Source organism: Martes martes (assembly GCF_963455335.1).
Source record: "Martes martes genome assembly, chromosome: 7".
In the NCBI taxonomy this organism is placed as follows: Eukaryota; Metazoa; Chordata; class Mammalia; order Carnivora; family Mustelidae; genus Martes; species Martes martes.
The window spans coordinates 68,581,260-68,600,211 of NC_137894.1; the positions used below are offsets into that span (position 1 = coordinate 68,581,260).

The following is an 18,952-nucleotide window of genomic DNA, read 5'->3' on the forward strand; positions in this document are numbered from 1 at the left end:
TGATGTGAGGATATAGAAAAGATCTAATAATGATTTGTTTGTTCAGAAAATACATTTTTGTTTAAAGAAAATTCAAGCCTTATGAAGTTATGTGCATAATTTTATCCTGAATCTCTTTGCAACTATTCCATGTCATCACATGTTTACTCAGCTTGTGCCTCTATAAACAAAGAGGTTTATTTGTAAAATTTTATGTTATTACCTGCATAATCCTAAAGCATAAAGAAATTATAATTGAGTATCAGGGTTTATACTGGTTAATCTTTCACCATTATTTTTATTAGATGATCAGTATTTGTTATCTACTTACAATGGTTAAACCACTTGCCTGATTTCTGCCTTCTACATCTCAGTACCTTATTTAAGATATAAGATAATGAAAAGGAAAGTTTAAAGTAGTATCTCTCACTATGATGAAACCAAAAGTACCAGCCAACATTTTACCCAAATTCTTAACCATCAAAACTACACATATCCAATATACTTCATGTAAATTATTTAAGAAAAAAGTAACAAATTATTAAGTTAGCAGACAGGAGCCCAATTTTAGAATCTGGCAGTCATCTTTTCATAAAGAAGCAACTTTTTTTCATGGCTGCTCAGGGCTGTAAATACCAATACTTCCTTTGTTGCCCTCATGCTTCTGGCTCAGAGAGGGGCAATAATCATAACTGAAAAGGATTCAGAGTGAAGAACAGAAGGAAAAAAGAGGCTACTTCATGCCACCAGAGATAAAATGCCAACACTGCCACCCTCACCACCCTCATAAATCAAGGCATTTTACTATATATCTGGGCTAATTCCTCTTTTTATCTAATCACATACTTTATATAATTGTTTCTAAGTTATACCTTGTACCAGGAATTTTTCCTCATATTCAGCCTTCCCATCCACATATCAGATAACAACATCTGTGTACAGGTGTGAGCTACAAAAGGTCTAAGTCTTGAAGACACTGCTAACTTGAGGCAGGTGGAATTACTCCAGTTTTTCAGCTCATAAGTGAGCAATTTCATAGCCATGGTTTCATCTTGTCTGAAGGATTGTTCTAGTAATTCAACTGCTAGTTGACCAAAATCACTATCAAAAGATAAAAGCCAAAACATTCGTATTACCAAACTGCAGTTTTAGACACTATTTTTATACATTTTCTAACATTTTATGTTTAATATTTATATTTAATATAATAACATTTGCATTTAATATTTTAACATACACTCAGGGAATTTTAAGGCATTAGAATCACAGTGGCTCTGTTTCCAGATATCTATTACTACGCAGATGTCACAAAATATTAAAATATGTCACATTAAGAACAAGACTGAAAAGGTAGACTACAGAGCATCTTCCATTGGTCTTGGAAATAAAAACTCCAGTCTCACAGGAAACCCAAACTGACAATGTTAAGCTGCTCTCTACAAAAACTCTTCTCTATACAGTATTTCAAACACAGGGGTGCCCAGGTGGCTCAGTTGGTTAGGTATCTGCCTCAGGCTCGGGTCATGATCCCAGGGTCCTGGGATGGAGCCCCGTGTCGTCAGGGATCCTGCTTCTCCCTCTCCTTCCCACTTGTGTTCTCTCTCACTACCTCTGTTGCCATCTCTATCTCTCTCTCAAATAAATAAATAAATAAAATCTCTTAAAAATAAATAAATAAGAGAGGTTTGGTACCCAGTAGAAAGAAAAACGTGAATAGACACTAACCTAATCATGAAAAATATCTGAATCTTAGATTCCCCAGAGTTAAGTGATCATAAGATTCCTGCTTGAATTGATTTTATTTATTTATATATTTGACACAGAGAAAGAGAGAGAGAGACAGAGAGAGAGTGTACAAACAGAGGGAGCAGTAGAGGGAGAGGGAGAAGCAGGTTCTCCACTGAGCAGGAAGCCCAATGTGGGGCTTGATTCCAGAATCATGACCTGAGCTGAAGGCAGATGCTTAACTGACTGAGCCACCCAGGCACCCCTCCCTGCTTGAGTTATTTTCAGTAGTAACACTACTCTCTTCCAAAGACAGCCCACTTTGGGAGAGGTAAGTCCTATTTTCTATCATTAAGTTTCCTACAAATCATCTTTCCAGCTTAATATTCATTATTACCCTAAGTGTAAATATCTGTGAACTGTTTTACTCTTCCATAGATGTACATACACCTTCTGAAATGACATTCCGGTTAAATTCAATTCATTTCCTTAGAACACAGCTCAAAAACCTTACTTTCTTCTTTTCCTTACCACTTCAAATGGAACTTTTAATCTAATTAATTGCTAGTATGTGCAATTATTAAAACTGACTTCTGGCATTTCTTCTTTCTTGCCAAAATATTTAACTCTTGAGTTGTAAACAGTAACTTCTATTTACATGCATAAACAGGAAAGTTTCCTTCTGAATTTTAAGAATTACCTAATAAATTTTGGGGTGCCTGGGTGGCTCAATCAGTTAAGCTTTCAACTCCCAATTTTGGCTTAGGTCATGATCTCAGGGTTGGAAGATCAAGCCCAAGACTCACCCTAGTCCATGCCCCAGTGAGGAGCCTGCTTAAGATTCTCTATCTTCCTCTCCCTCTCCCCGCTCCCTCTATTTTCAGTAAGAAAAATAAATAAATATTACCTAATACATTTTAATTGTGCCAATAAAATTATACCTATATAGCCATTTATTGCATGACACTATAACCTCCACTTAAACATGATCTTGTATTTCTTAAATGTTTGAAATGAAATGAAAAATATATGAAATTTTTGAATGAAATGAAATGAAAATATAACTTACTTAGAATACTGTTTCAATTCCTCTGAAGTATCATCTACAAGGTCACTCTGCTTTGCTTCATATGCCATTGAACGATAGATCTTACAGGCAACTAATGCTTTAGCCATTGATTCTTCACCATGCTGCCATAAAAACCGGGCCATGACCTGTCTCTTCATAAGGCAAGCCCAAATTAACAGTTCATTAAGTGGATAAGGAAAGCGCTTGGTTTCTGGATCATCAATATCTACAATTTCATCTTTGGCTCTCTTCTTCTTTCCTTCTTCAACAGCTGTATCAATCTTCAAGGAAAAACAAATGATTCATTTGTTTAGGATTCATTATAATAAGGCCATATGACATTAATGTGAGAATTTTTATAAAGTCTCCTTTATACATTTTCTTCAACTTCATATAGCTGCACAAATCAAAATGGTATAAATTTTATATACTTTATTACAGCTCAGGTTTTATAGAAATGGTATTTCTAAAAAAAAAAAAGTCACTATAATAAAGTTCTCTGAAATTGAAGGGTCTAAATATTTCAACTAGTATCTGATAAAACATAATTTTAATGGAAGAACAGTATGCCTGAAACACTTACCTTACATGTTGTTAATCAAGTTAAAGTGGAATAAAAGGAGGCACTTAAGCATTTATCAAAACATTTAAAAATTTTTATTATAACTAACTATAAAAAACCTGATAGAATTGTTAACTCATAATAAATATCTTTCTGTATATGGCAAACTGAATAATCAAAGATCTATCTAGAAACAAAAGTTCATTCTTGCTAAAACAAATAGTTTTCTGTTTCATAAATACTAGTAAATTAGATAGAACAAAATCCAGAAAAGGTAAAATTTATGTGAACATACCTTTGGTCGATAGGGCTGTGCCGTTTTAATGAAATGATTGTGCCTCATTTTTTCCTTTTTATCTGCCCTATTGCCAAAAGATTCATGACTCTTACGCAACTGAGGAGTGCTGCTGGAGGTATTTCGGCCAGACCTCTGAAAATGAAAGTTTATTAAGTTTTTACAGATTTAAATATACCGATGTCATAAAAATTCAAGAATTAATTCATACATATGTACAAATGTGTTTATACACACACAGAAAAAAATGATTTGGATTTCAATTACAAAATATTTCTATGTAGTCTTACAGTTGAAAATAATCATTTTTTAAGATGCTACTTTCACCATTCTAAGAATATCAGTAATTTTAAACTTTTAAAGTATATGAGTTTTTATGAATTTTTAGCTTATAAAGTATACAATACAAAGTACATACATAGACTTCCCCCAAAACATTACATACCCGATTATTTCCACCAAGACTATTATATATTAATCGAAAACGTTTCCGAGTATAGGTGCATCTATAGGTTCCTCCCATAAGATATTCAATAACAAGTCCTATATCGATTAGGGTGATCTTATATCCTGGAGGAAGATTCCCCTAGAAACAAAACATTAGTTTTAAATAGGATATTTCTCAATATTTCCAAGCATGCCTAGAAATGCACCTACTCTCCAAAATGATAAATGTTTATTTGTTACAGGAAGCTGGGGTTGCCAGCAGCTATCTTTACAGGAGAAGGAAGTAACTATTTCTCATTTCCTTCTGTAAAAAGAGGGAATTCTGAAGTTTTAAAGTCACAAAGGTATGCTCAGGACAGAAGCATGGCTTATAGCAGTAACATCATTCGATCTTTCCATTGTCCTAATACTTCACACATAGAGGCAAAGGAGCTTCCAAGAGCCAAGTACTCTATTTTCACTGTGGCACGTTATCATAAATTACATTTCCCTGCAAAAACAATGCTATAAATGTTAATTATGTTTCTAGACAGGCCCAAAAGTACTTGTAAGTATTTTTTAGCCAAAATTATATTGGTTATATGGGCGCCTGGGTGGCTCAGTGGGTTAAGCCTCTGCCTTCAGCTCAGGTCATGATCCCAGGGTCCTGGAATTGAGCTCCACATGGGGCTCTCTGCTCGGCAGGGAGCCTGCTTTCCTTCCTCTCTCTGCCTGCCTCTCTGCCTACTTGTGATCTCTGTCTGTCAAATAAAGAAAGAAAATCTTTAAAAAAAAAATATATATATATATAGGTTATATTATACAATACACAAGTTTCTATAGCCTCATCTAAAATTTAAACCCCCACTTATAACACTGTATAGAACTAAAAATTCATTTTCCCAGGGCAACAATTTTTTGGAACTTGAGCCATTTGTGAGTTTGGAAGATTGCCTGTTCAGAATCAAATATTTGGTTAATCTCATTAAATAATCTTAAAAGGGTTTAATCATTAGATAATTTACATGTATCAACCAATTCTGCCCTCCTACCATCACCATTCTTTCCATTTCCCTAATTATAACTTCATAAAATTAGTACTTTAAAAAATTTTTTTTAAGATTTGAGAGAGCGTGCGCAAGTATGCACACACATACAGTGCAGGGGCCAGCAGGGGCAGAGGGAGAGGGAGAAAGAGAATCTCAAGCAGACTCCATGCTGAGTGTGGAGCCTGATGCAGGGCTGGATCTCATGACCCTGACTGAGCTCATGACCTGAGCCAAAATCAAGAAAAATCTATCTTTACAAAATGGATACTTAACTGACTGAGCTACCCAGGGCCCCTAGGTGCTGCAGAACTTTAAAAAATATTTATACCTTTTATAATTTGGTTTCATCTGTGAAGTTTTAAATTTCTAAATACTTATATTCCTTAAATCTCTGATTTGAAATTAATCAAAAAATATTTTCGGATGCCTGGGTGGCTCAATCAGTTAAGCGTCTGCCTTTGGCTCAGGTCATGATCCCATCCAGCCTGGAATCAAGTCCTGTCTGCAGCTCCCTGCTCAGTGGGGGTTCTGCTCCTCCTTTTCTTCTACCCCTGCACATGCTCTCTCTCTAAAATAAATATTTAAAATGCATTTTTCACCTTAAATGCAAGATTTTTCTTTTTATTTTGTTTTGAGCAACCTCAAAATATGCTTTATGAATGAGGATTATCATGTATGTTTTTAGTTTTCTTTAAAATTTTTGACAAAAAAAAATTTTGACAAAAAAACATTTAAAAATAAATTTAAAAAATTTGACAAAGGGGTGCCTTGGTGGCTCAGTTGTAAAGCGTCTGCCTTTGGCTCAGGTTATGATCTCAGGGTCCAGGGATCGAGCCCCACATCAGGTTCTCTGCTCAGCAGGAAACCTGCTTCTCCTTCCGCACTCCCCCTGCTTGTGTTCCCTCTCTCACTGTCTCTATCTCTGTCAAATAAATAAATAAAAATCTTTTAAAAAAATTTGACAAATACCATGATATGACCCCACTTAAATGGGAAATAGTTATATTAAGGGAAATAATGTGAGTTACCTAAAAAAAAAGTATTATAAGCAATTTCTCAAACTATACAAATACTACTTACAATACTCACTTATTAATTTGAATCAGAAAATAGTCAATTACTGCCTTTACTTTAGGATTTTTCACTTACAGAAATAAAAAAACTTGACTTATTTAGTATAGCCAACAATGTAAAGATAGTCAATCTATAACAAATCTCTTACTTGTTTCTACAATTAAAAACACTATAGTTCCTTCTGCTAACCCACATAAGTAAATCATAATGCAAATGTGTTTTAGAAAGCCCTGGACTGAAGGTTTCTCCATCACTCAAGCTTTCGGGGGGCGGGGGGGGAGTCTTAATTATTTTAACAACAACCAAAAAAACCACAATTCAATGTGAAATGTCCAGAATAGGCAAATCCATACAGATAAAAAGTAGATTAACAGTTGCCTAAGGCAGGAGAGTGGCAGGAAGCAGAGAAGAAAGCAGGAATGGGGAGTGACTACTAATGGGGGGAGTACAGGGTTACTCTAAAATTAGATTGTAGTGATAGTTGCAAAACTGTGAATATACTAAAAGCCACTGAACTAAACCCTTTAAATAGATCAATTTTATGATATGTGAAATGTTTTAATAACACATTGAAAAACTGAATTAAAGAAAAAATGTTTTTAAATATAATAAAGTCTAGGTTCTTCCCATGGGATCTTAGTTTAGTATTAAATAAATGACAAAACAAAAAATTAAAACAAAATGACATTTCTATTTTAATTTTTCAGTTTTTTAATAGTACACTCCATTTAACAGCAAGTAGAAGTTTGAATGAAGAATTCTAGAAAACAAATATTTTAGCTCAGAAACTAAAAAATATTTCATTTAATTAAATGATTATCTTTTCATTTAGGAAAGCAAAACTATTAGATACCAGTATTTTAAATGACTATAACATTTTTAATAAATGTCTAAAACTGGGGCGCTTGGTGGCTCAGTGGGTTAAAGCCTCTTCCTTCAGCTCAGGTCATGATCTCAGGGTCCTGGGATCGAGCCCCACATCAGGCTCTCTGCTCAGCAGGGAGCCTGCTTCCTCCTCTCTCTGCCTGCCTCTCTGCCTACTTGTGATCTCTGTCTCTATCAAATAAATAAAATCTTTAAAAAAAAATAAATAAGTAAATGTCCAAAACTATTAATTCACAAAGGATCCCAACAGAAGAGAAGGGGGATATTAGTACATCAAATTTGGTTACCACAGGATGGCTTTAGATCATGTAACAGTGTTGTCTATTTAATCATGGCCAGTATGGATATTAAGAGAGCATTCATGGATGATTTCAACATCTCAGCATTTTCCCTGGCAAAATATGCCATGAAGATCACTATCCAGTGTTTCCTTCAATGTGTTTACTCACAATATCCTTTACAGGTCAAGGTAACAAGTTTCTTTGGAACACAGAGAAAGATAACATTCTATCAGTGATCTTTCTTTATGGACCAATGAGCATTATGAAATTCATCACACTCAATCTCAGATAACCAGAAACTCAGGTAACTTGGTCTTATTTCATAAACTTTTCTTTTACTTGATTTCTGATACATTACGCTCTTAACTTCCATGTCACCACAGATTTAGCCCCTATTTTATCTTGTTCTAAAAAATGTCATTTTATGGGGTACCTGGGTAGCTTCAGTGGGTTAAGCCTCTGCCTTCGGCTCAGGTCATGATCTCAGGGTCCTGGGATTGAGCCCAACATCGAGCTCTCTGCTCAGCAGGGAGCCTGCTTCCCGCGGCCCCCCCCCACCCGCCACCCTGCCTGCCTCTCTGCCTGTTAAATAAATAAATAAAATCTTTTTTAAAATATCATTTTATTGCTATTTTTAAGGTGTACAATATTTAAATGTGTTTTAGAAACAGATGAAATGTAACCAATTTTTAAAATAGAATTTTCAAAAATAAAAAGAAACACTTACCTGTTTGACATCCCGAACAAGATGAAATAGCATTGGATTAGTTGGACCTTGTTTCTTTAAAGAGAAAAAATTAAAGCAAACTATTATTTTTCTTCTAAAATAATATAACAACTTTTTTGTTACTTATAGGACTTTATGAACCTTCCTGCTCAAATTACATTGTTTTTCAGCTAAATAAGTTCTGTTCATAAAATGGAGCAAAGAAAAAGATAAACCATTTCATATTGTCATACTCACCTTTAATAACATGTATAATTTAGGTTATGTTTTATTTATGCAAAAACACAAATTTTAAATCTCACAAACAAACTGGTGCGCCTGGGTGGCTCATTCATTAAGTGTCTGCCTTCAATTCAGGTCATGATCCCAGGGTCCTGGGATCGAGCCCTACACATCAGGCTCCCTGCTCGGCGGGAAGCCCGCTTCTCCCTCTCCCACGGCCCCTACTTGTGTTCCCTCTCTTGCCCGTGTCTCTCTCTGTCAAATAAATGAAGTTTAAAAAAAAATAAATAAATAAATCACGCAAAGTTTGCAAGCTTTTAATTCTATCTTTAATTTACATTTCTTTCATTGATAACAGAGCTGTAGGGGCGCCTGGGTGGCTCAGTGGGTTAAGGCCTCTGCCTTCGGCTCAGGTCATGATCCCAGGGTCCTGTGATCAAGCCTCACATCGGGCTCTCTGCTCAGCGGGGAGTCTGCTCCACCCACCCCCTCTGCCTGCCTCTCTGCCTACCTGTGATCTCCATCTCTGTCAAATAAATAAATAAAATCTTAAAAAAAAAAAAGGAAAAAGAAAAAAAACAATAACGGACCTATACACTCTCTTTTTTTTAAATTTTTAAAAAATTTATTTACTTGAGAGAAAGAGAGCATGAATATAGCAGAGAGAAATGGAGAAGCAGACCCTCCACTACTTTGTTACATAATCCTTTAACCTTAAAAAAAAATTTTATCAATAATTGATGCTGAAAAGTAACTATCATCTTAATAACTCTGAGTTACACAATTAAAAAAATTACTTGCCTTGTTAATGGGATCAATTTTTAGTTATTATTTTTTTATCTGCTTTACATTTCAGGGATAAACCTTATTACTTTAGCACAATGAATAATCCTTTTAATTTTTTTATCTGTTTGCTAGAAAGAGTAGAATGCTAACAAAGTTCAATCTAATTTTGCTAGATACTATTTTAAAAAATGGGGGAAAATAAAGATATACTCCCTACTCAAAAGAAATCTACAATCCACAGAGAAGGTATAATTGTCCTCAACTAACTATGCCAATGGATTCATGGAGGCAGTGGCATGGCATTAGAACTACATTCTAAATAATGAATAAAATACCAGTAAGTAGAGAGTAGCTGAGAGAAAAACACACACCAGCAGTGTGTAAACAAGAAATGCTTTTTTAAAAAATTTGTGTTTGGGGGAAACAGTAGGTAGGCAACATAACTGAAACATCCAGTATGGGAAGGTGGGGGTGGGAAAAAAAGGCCAATTAAGAGTTAGCTAGGGCAAAATATCATAAGCTAAAGAAATTTGGAACTCAAGCTAAGGGCTTGGGTATTATTCTATACACGCTGGGGAGCTATCAAAAATTTTTTAACTGGGGAAAGATATGGTAAAACATAGGATTATAATAACTAGTTTAAAAATTGATTTGAATAAAGGACAAGGAGATTAGATTACTGAAGTAGTATGACTATTACCAAAAAAGTACAAAGACATTAAGAATGAAAAGGAGGAGATAAACAGGCAGAAACTGATGAATGAACAGACAGCACTGCAGAGAAGTCAAAGTTAGAAAGCAAGGATTTGGTAATAGTTTACCTTAAAATATAATACAATTATATTAATGTTGTTAACAAGGAAAACCAGTAACAAGGGCAGTATTTACTCTCTCCAATGCTAGATATGTGAAATGAGAAAGGTTTTGTAAAGGTAATAGTTTTCAGGAGCTCTTTAGAAAAAAAAAAAAGAAAAATGGTATGCAAGCTAAAAGGTGAATACCACAAGGTCAAAATCATGAATGTAAAAAACAAAAAGGAGAAAAGAAAAAACAACGTGCAGTTTCTCCTTTAAGAAAAGGCATCAAGAAAAAAAAAGAAAAGGCATCAAAAGAAGTTTGATGTAACAAATGACTACCAAGAGGAAAAAGAAGGAAATAAAATAACTGTAATTAAGAATCTGATCCTAGGGGTGCTTGGGTGGCTCAGTTGTTAAGTGTCTGCCTTCGGCTCAGGCCCTGATCCCAGGGTCCCAGGATCAAGCCCCACATTGGGCTTCCTACTTGGCGGTAAGTCTACTTCTCCCTCTCCCACTCCCCCTACTTGTGCCCTCTCTTGCTGTGTCTCTCTTTCTGTAAAAGAAATAAATAAAATCTTTAAAAAAAAAAAAGCTGATCCTATGGTTTTAAAAAGGGGTGAGAGGAAGGAATGGAAGACAAGGTTAGTAACAATTTACCTCCTTCCTATGTGACTATGGTGACAGGGAAAATCTCCAGAAACAAGGAAAGGGTTTCAGACTGTCAATCCACCCTAAGACTGGCTTTACTTCTTCCAAGTAACAAGCAAATCATTAAAGGTTTTAGCAGCAAAACTGGGTATGTTCAGGCAAAATGACACTTGCCAAAGATGAAAAAGCTTTTAGTCAACAAAGAATTTTAACATACACTTACTGTATTATAAAGTTCTTCCAGTCTAGGAATGGTAAGGAATTTATGCATGCTTACTCCATTTTCAATAAGAAGTTTCACAAATGCAACTCTATCCATTACAAGAGCATCAAGCATAGCTTGTTCCAAGGACCCAACCTAAAAGAATATAAATGTTAATTAACATGTTTCATAGTCCAATTACACAAATAGTTCTAAATACAAGTCCTTATTTGTTCCTGAATGGTTTTAGAACAAAGTTAAAAAGATGCAAAATAGGGGCTCTGGAGGCTCAGTTAGTTAAGTGTCCAACTTTTGATTTTGGCTTGGGTCATGATTTCAGGGTTGTTAAGATCAAGCCCCGCATCTGGCTCTGCGCTGCACGTGGAGCTTGCTTAAAATTCTCTCCTTCCTCTGCCCCTCCCCCACCTCAAAAGAAAAAAACCACACACAAAATAGTAAAAGGCAAGGACTTAAGGTATAAAGAGAATAGCGGAAAAGACCTCTACAGAGTAGCATTCCCCAAAGAACATTTAATAAGCAGTATTTCTGCAGGAGAGTTACATAGGGATTAAAAAAAAAGAGAGAATCCATCAAGTAAATTTAGGGGAAAAATACCTTAGAGCAACAGTTCCTAATTTTTAGGAAAGGTTTTTTTGGAGGGATCATTTCAATAACTGGGGGCGCCATTACTAACATTCAAAGGATACCAGAGATCATACAACATGCCAGACAATTTCACTCAAAAAGGAACTGTCCCATATCTCACACAATTTTGTTATCCTGTTAGATGTTCATGAATAAAAATGCAATAGTTCTGCTTTACATATAAACACAAAGCATTGTCATGGTTTGTTTTATAAAATGAACTTTCCAAAAATACAACTACCATATAAATTAGATAAGATGGTACTTAGTCTTCTTTAGAACTTTAACAGAAATTATTCACTATTAGAGAAAAATTACATCTCCTAATAGCAACACCATCTGTGCTGTTTGAGTTTAATGTAACACATGCGTTATCAGTCAACATTTACAAGCTGTACCTTTCAAGTTTTTAGGGACTCTTTATATAGATTTCAACAAACTCTCAATCAAATGCTATTAAATTAGTGGAGACACAAATATAGAGATTTCATTAAGTATTGTTAATAAGGAGTATTTTATTAATAGAACATAATATATTTAATGTTAATATACTTTATACATATGATATACCATATGATAAGAGAAAACTTCGTGGTGAAAAATCAGTATCAAAATGATTGGGTTTTTTTTAACCTCTCATTTTTCAATCTTACTCTGTCTTCAGAAGTTTACTAGACACCTGCACAATTTCTACAGACTAGGTTCTACAACATTTCTTTCTCCAACCTATCCTCTATTTTCATCATTCAGCAAAGGTTTTGGTCACAAGATCTTTTGAAAGATACAGACTAAATGCAAACCTTATACATGATGGGTTTTCAAGATGAAAGATCTTTTTTCTGCAGTATTTTTTTTAGCACTTGGTTCTATGTCATAACAAGGGAAATATTCTGACACTGCACTTAAAGATGAGGCCAAACTAACTAGTAACACTGTAAAACATTTTTTTATTTTCTCATACTGACAACTGGTAATTAATCATGGCGTGTTATTCCTCTCAGTTAAGAGTCTTTATCACATACAAATAATTCTGATAAGTTATTTCTTATTCTAACATTAACTATTTTTACTCTAATTCTTATCTGGTCTTCTTCCTGCTCTTTCCTTGGTCCTGTACTTGTAATGGGTGTTTTTCTGCTCCCATGGAATTTAAGAACCAACAACACTCCTGTATTAGTGTGCATCACAACTGCAGGATTTACACTGATTCTACATAAAGTAAGTGCAAGTATCTAATTACTTACGCCATCTATATGTTGCATTCTTAAGCACCTCTGCAGTGAGTATTTTTATTACAAATCACTTTGATTTGTCTTTATTACAATAAGGCATTATATTGCCTTTTTAAAGTTTGTATAGAAAGGACTCAATGAAACTCAATTTTCGTATAATAAAAAGGTCATGGGGCGCCTGGGTGGCTCAGTGGGTAAAGCCTCTGCCTTCGGTTTGGGTCAAGATCCCAGGACCTGGGATCAAGCCCCGCATTGGACTCTCTGCTTGGCAGGGAGCCTGCTTCCTCCTCTCTCTCTCTCTCTCTCCTCTGCCTGCCTCTCTGCCTACTTGTGATCTCTGTCAAATAAATAAATTAAATATTTTTAAAAATATAATAATTAAATAAAAATGTCATAACAAAACTGATATGTTCTATCTGAATTGAACAAAAAGAAGTGTTCTATCTGAATTAGGTTTATAACCGCTGCCTTAAAACAATAAAACCTGACAAAATTTCCACATCTGAGAAAAAGATATTTAAATAAAAAGTATCTATTTTGTTCCACATTTCTTCATATACTCGGTACGTTCTGAGCTCCCAAAAAATGAAGAGTAAAACAATTATGCTGCAAATTCTAGCATGAAGGAAAGCACAAAATCAAACAGATAATACTGTGCAGAACAAATCCACGAGATAGACCACATATACACAGAAGAAAAAGGCTTCGTCCAAGCCTTTACATGTGAGATTAAAAAACCCAATGAAACTATTCATGGGAACAAAAGGCTGGTTTACTGTTACAGTTTTAACACAGCTGACTAACATTAATTTTTTTCCTCTGTAGTCCTGTAAGAATGGAAGTGACTAATTATTCTTTTTTATTATTTATAGGAAATACATTTCCATGGTTTAAAAAAATAATCAAATACCAAAGTGATATAAAAGGATGCTTTGTCTTCTCTGGCCCTCATCTCTACAAACATACCCCATAATAACAGTTTTCAGAAAGGTTCTATGACTGCATAGTGCCTGTAGATATGTCTGAATGTATGTATGTCGATAAACAGAATTTGCTACAATGAAGTTCATGCTATGTACACTTTTCTGTAATTTTCTGTTTACATTTTGTAGATAGGTAAGATCTAGCTCATCCTCTATAAAAGACTGGGTAAAATAATCCAAGGTGGGGATGAACATTTATTTTGCCAAGCTTCCGAGTAATTCAGACATGTAACAAAAATCAGTCAAGTGTTTACTATGCCAGTCTGTGAATACAGCCGGTTAACAAAAATATTATTTTTTAATATTCTTGCTTCTGTAAAATTTACTTTCTAGGAGTAGAAAGAAAAAAAATAGCTGAGATATATGATGATAAATGCTAAAGAAAAAAATGGCAAAAAACACAGAAAATGCTGTCACAGAGGAGTACTATTAAAGTAGGGTGGATGGACGCCTGGGTGGTGGAATTGGTTGAGAGACTGACTCCTGGTTTCGGCTCCAGTTCTGATCTCAGTATCATGAGATGAAGCCCCCAGTCAGGCTTTGCACTCAGCATGGCATCTTCTTGGGATTCTCTCTCCCTCTCTTCTCTGCCCCATCCCGACCCACACCCTGGTGCTCTCCAGCGTGCTCCCTCTCAAAGTAAATAAACCTGAAATAATAAAATTTAAAAATAGGGTGGGGACACCCAGGTGGCTCAGTCAGCTGGGTGTCTGCCTTGAGCTCAGGTCATGATCCTGGAGTCCGAGGATCGAGTCCCATATTGGGCTCCTTGCTCAGCAGGGAGCCTGCTTCTCCCTCAGCCTGCTGCTCCCCTTGTTCTCTCGCTTGCTCTCTGATGAATAAATAAAAAAAGATCTTAAAAACAAAACAAAACAGGGTGAACCATAAAAGCCTAATTGAGAAGAACATGTTTGATTAGAAACCAGAAAGAGGGGTGCCTGGCTGGTTCAGACAGAAGAATATGCAACTCTTGATCTCAGGGTCATGAGTTTGAGCCCCACACTGGGTGTAGACATTATTTAAATAAACAAATGTTTTTTATAAAAAGGAAATGAAAAAAAAGGAATCAAGTCCAGGTAGGCATCTAGAGGAAACTGTTCCAGAGAGAAAAATCAGCAAGTATCAACATGGGGGGAGCATTCTTGGTATGTTTTAAGAACATACCAATTTATGGCAACATAAAAGAGTGCAAAGGGAATAGTATTAACATGTAAGGTAAGAGAGGTAGTAATAGGGCAGAAGATACGAAGCCCTACAGGCCACCATAAGGGCTCTGGATTATGATCTGCATAAATGTGATGTGATCCATCTTCTGTCCGGAGGGAGAGGAACAATGAAAACATGGAAACCAAACAGGATGCTACTAAGCAATATAGAAGGATGATAGTAGAATGGACCAGGATGGTTAAAAAAAAAAAAAAAAAAAAAAAATTGGGTGTTTTGAAAGTAGATCTGAAAACATTTACAAATGGAACTGGACTAGAATATATGAAAAAGAGAAAATTTAAAAATGACACTGTTTCTTATCCCCCAAACTGGGAAAAGGTTGCTGCCATTTAGAAAAATGGGAAAGACCACAGAAGGAACTGGTCTAAATATCTAAGATAATACTGTAATGAATTCTCTTGTACGCAGCGGACTATTTCTTTTTTTCCCTTCCACCCTCCCTCCCTTTCTTCTTTTAACCTTTTGACCTTCTTTACCCATTTTCCCCATTTCCCCACCCCTAATCTATTCTATCTATAAGCTTGATTTTTCTTTTTTAATTCCACATATAAAAGAGATCATATGGTATTTTATTTCACTTAGCATAGTGATCTCAAGGTACATCTATGTTGTTGCAAATGGCAGGATTTCACTCTTTCTTATGGCTTAATAATATTCCATTATATATATACACAATTTCCTTACCCACTCATCCATCAAGCCAAAACCAATGTCTGAATGGATTAAAAAACCAAGACTCATCACCTATATGATGACTTTAAGAGACTCACTTTAGACGTAAAGTCATAGACTAAAAGTGAAGGGACAGAATAAGATATTCCATACAAATGGAAACCAAAAGATAGATGGAATAGCAATACTTTTCTCAGACAAAACAGACTTTAAAACAAACACTGTAATAAGACAAGGCATTACATAATAATAAAAGAGTCAATCCAACAAGAAGATACAAGATTTGTAAATATTTATGCATCCAACCCAGGAGAACCTAAATATATAAAGGAAATATTAAAAGACACAAAGGGAGAAAGAGACAGCAACACAGTAATGATAGGATAGTTTAATACTCCCCCCTCCCTATCTATCTATGATAGCTAGATCATCCAAACAGAAAATCAGTAAGAAAACACTGGCCTTAAATGGACTTAACAGTTATTTACAGAACACCTCCATCCAAAACCAAAGAACACATATTCTTGTCATGTGAATATGGAATATTTTTCAGGACAGATCATATAGTAGGCTATAAAACAAGTCTTAGTAAGATTAGGAGGACTAAAATCATATCAATCATCTTTTCAATGATAGGAAACATACAGTGGTATGAAACCAGAAATTAGTTATATGAAAAAAAACCTGGAAAATTTACAAATATGTGAAAATTAAACAACATGCTATGAACAACCACTGAGTCAAAGAAGAAACAAACAAAAATACCTTGAAACAATTAAAAATGGAAATACAACATACCAAATTTGTAGAATGGACCAAAGTAGTTCTAAGAGGAAAGCTAACAGCAATAAATGCCTACACCTCAAGAAATCTTCAAAGTCTCAAACACCTAACTTTACACCTCAAGGAATTAAAAAAAGAATAAACAAAACCCATAGTTAGAAGGACATAACAAAGATTAAAATAGAAATTAATGAAATAGAAACTAAAATAACAATAGAGAAGATCAAACTAAGAGCTGATTCACTGAAAAGATAAACAAAAGATTGAAAAACCTTTAGTTAGACTCACCAAACAAACAAACAAAAAAAGGAGAGGACTCAAAATCAGAAATAAAACAGATGTTATGGCTAATAACACGGAAATACAAATGATTATAAAAGACTACTATGAACAATTATACACTACAAAATTGAGACAATTGGGCCTTGGGTGGCTCAGTTGGTTAAGTATCTGCCTTCAGCTCAGGTCATGATCCTGGGGTCCTGGGACTGAGCCCCAAGTCAGGCTCCCTGCTCAGCGGGAGTCTGCTTCTCCCTCTTCCTCTACCCCTCCCCATTGCTCATGCTTTCTCTCTCATGTTCTCTCTCTCTCTCTCAAATAAATAAAATCTTTAAAAAAATAAAAAGGACAACCTATGGGCTCCCTGCTCTGAGGGGAGCCTGCTTTTCCCTCTCCCTCTGCCACTCCTCCTGCTTATGCTCTTTCTCTCTCAAATAAATAAACAAAAGCTTAAAAAAATTGAACAATCTAAAAGAAATGGCTAAATTCCCAGGAAAACACAACGTACCATGACTGAATCACAATGAAATGAAAATGTGAACAGACCAATTACTAGTAAAAGACTGAATCAATAATCAAAACCTACCAACAAACAGGAGAGCAGAACCAGACAGTTCACTGGTGAATACTACCAAACATTCAAAGAAGAATTAATTCCAATCCTCTTAATCTCTTCCAAAAAATACAGGAGGAGGCAACTCTCCCAAACTTAGTCCACGAGGCTAGCATTATCCTGATACCAAAATCAGATAATAACCCAAGACAATTACAGGCCAATATCCCTGATAAACACAGATATATAGGCCCTATTTCTAAGACTTCTTTCATTTCTAGGATCCTAAATGGATTTGGATGTTACAGAAATGTTAACTAAACTAATTCTGCATTTTAGGCAGGCAAAAAATGTCAAGTTAGATCACAGTTCCAGCAAATACTTTATTATTACACAGTATGATTTAATTACATAGTGTATGTAGATTATTTACATACCAGCCACTGCTGTCCATAAACAAACACATGATTTTTGGCAATGTCAACTCTATCCCATGCCAACGTAAGGATGAGCTGGTCAAATGCAGATGCATTAGTGCCTTATTGAATAAAGAAAACGGTTGACAAGTTCAATTAATTTATCTCCATTAAAATGTGAACACTTATGAATTCTCCCTCTTCCCTTTTAATTAACTTATACAGCTCATTTCAGTCACTGTTCAGAGGTAGCCTGCCTCAGAGAGATAAGGTTACCCCAAGGCTGAGGGCTTCTATTTTCCAACTACAGAAAACACATAGCCCTCATTCATTCCAAACAATTCAGAATGCAGAACAGTAAGAATAAAGCAAAGATGATATGTTTCTATCACAGAGACAGTACCATGTTAAGATTTGAAAAACACACTTACAGGTGCTTTTCTGTACATTTATAAATTCATACAAATACTTTAAACTGTCTAAGCAAAAGTGATACTATACAAAGTATTTAGTAGCCTACTTTATGTATCTTAACATCATACCTTAGTTTTGTAGAACAATGCATACAAATTTACCTTATATACCTATTACCTTATATACCTATAATACCTTTTAAAGGTGAAATAAGTTGCTTCAACAAATAACTCTAGTAGACATTCAGGTTATTTTAAATTTTTTATTGAGTATATTTTCATGCACGTGCTTGATTATTTAAATAGGATAATTCTGTAGAAGCCAAAAGCCTGGGTGAAGAATATATACTTTAAAACTTTTGATATACGGCCAAAATATGCTCCAAAAAGGTGATACCATCTATCAATGGTTTAAGAATACCCAATAGCGGAGTAAAAAGCTTCTGTATTAAGATTCACTTTGTTTTAATTATAATATTGACCATCTTTCCATATTTTCCCCAAGCATTTATATTATTCTGCTAACATCTTTTACATAAATTCTAACTCATTTTTCCATGAGGTATTCATCATCTTACTATTCATTTATAACAACTGTTATAAATTCCTACTCCTTAATTTCTTCATTTATAAAATGAGAAAATAAAAGGAAATCTGTCTTTTAGGGTTGTTGTGAGATTAAATGATAAACAGTATAAACAGTGGCTAGCAGAAAGAAAGTATATAGCAAATATTAGGTGTTCTCATTTTATTTTTTGTATATATGCAATCCCATTTATCATTTCTGGATTTTCTATTACTTATTATGTCTTGTTTCCAAGATGTACATATATTTTATTATAGTATTTTTTAAATGTTTGATTTACTGGCAATTTATCATGGTCTAGTATTTGGGAAATTCTTGTGAATGACAACAGCATAGTGTCCTCTTGCTCTGCTCCCGCCACTTCACTGTGTACTTGGAACTTTCAAGTACCCACCCAGATGGAACAGTTTCAGCTTCTAATTTTTGGAAAGATTTT

The 18,952-nt window shown here is 34.8% G+C and overlaps 1 protein-coding gene across 1 annotated transcript in view; it reads right to left on the reverse strand.

Annotated features, from left to right (window-relative positions):
- The window catches only part of TRPM7 (transient receptor potential cation channel subfamily M member 7), a 113,061-nt gene that overhangs the window by 49,984 nt on the left and 44,125 nt on the right, over nt 1-18,952 (reverse strand). The window contains exons 11-17 of the mRNA XM_080807310.1: nt 17,539-17,639; nt 10,749-10,883; nt 8,073-8,126; nt 4,076-4,216; nt 3,631-3,765; nt 2,774-3,054; nt 852-1,080 (exon numbers count right to left, since the gene is read on the reverse strand). Coding sequence (XP_080663436.1) covers nt 852-1,080; nt 2,774-3,054; nt 3,631-3,765; nt 4,076-4,216; nt 8,073-8,126; nt 10,749-10,883; nt 17,539-17,639 — 1,076 coding nt within the window. The remainder of the gene's footprint in view (nt 1-851; nt 1,081-2,773; nt 3,055-3,630; nt 3,766-4,075; nt 4,217-8,072; nt 8,127-10,748; nt 10,884-17,538; nt 17,640-18,952) is intronic.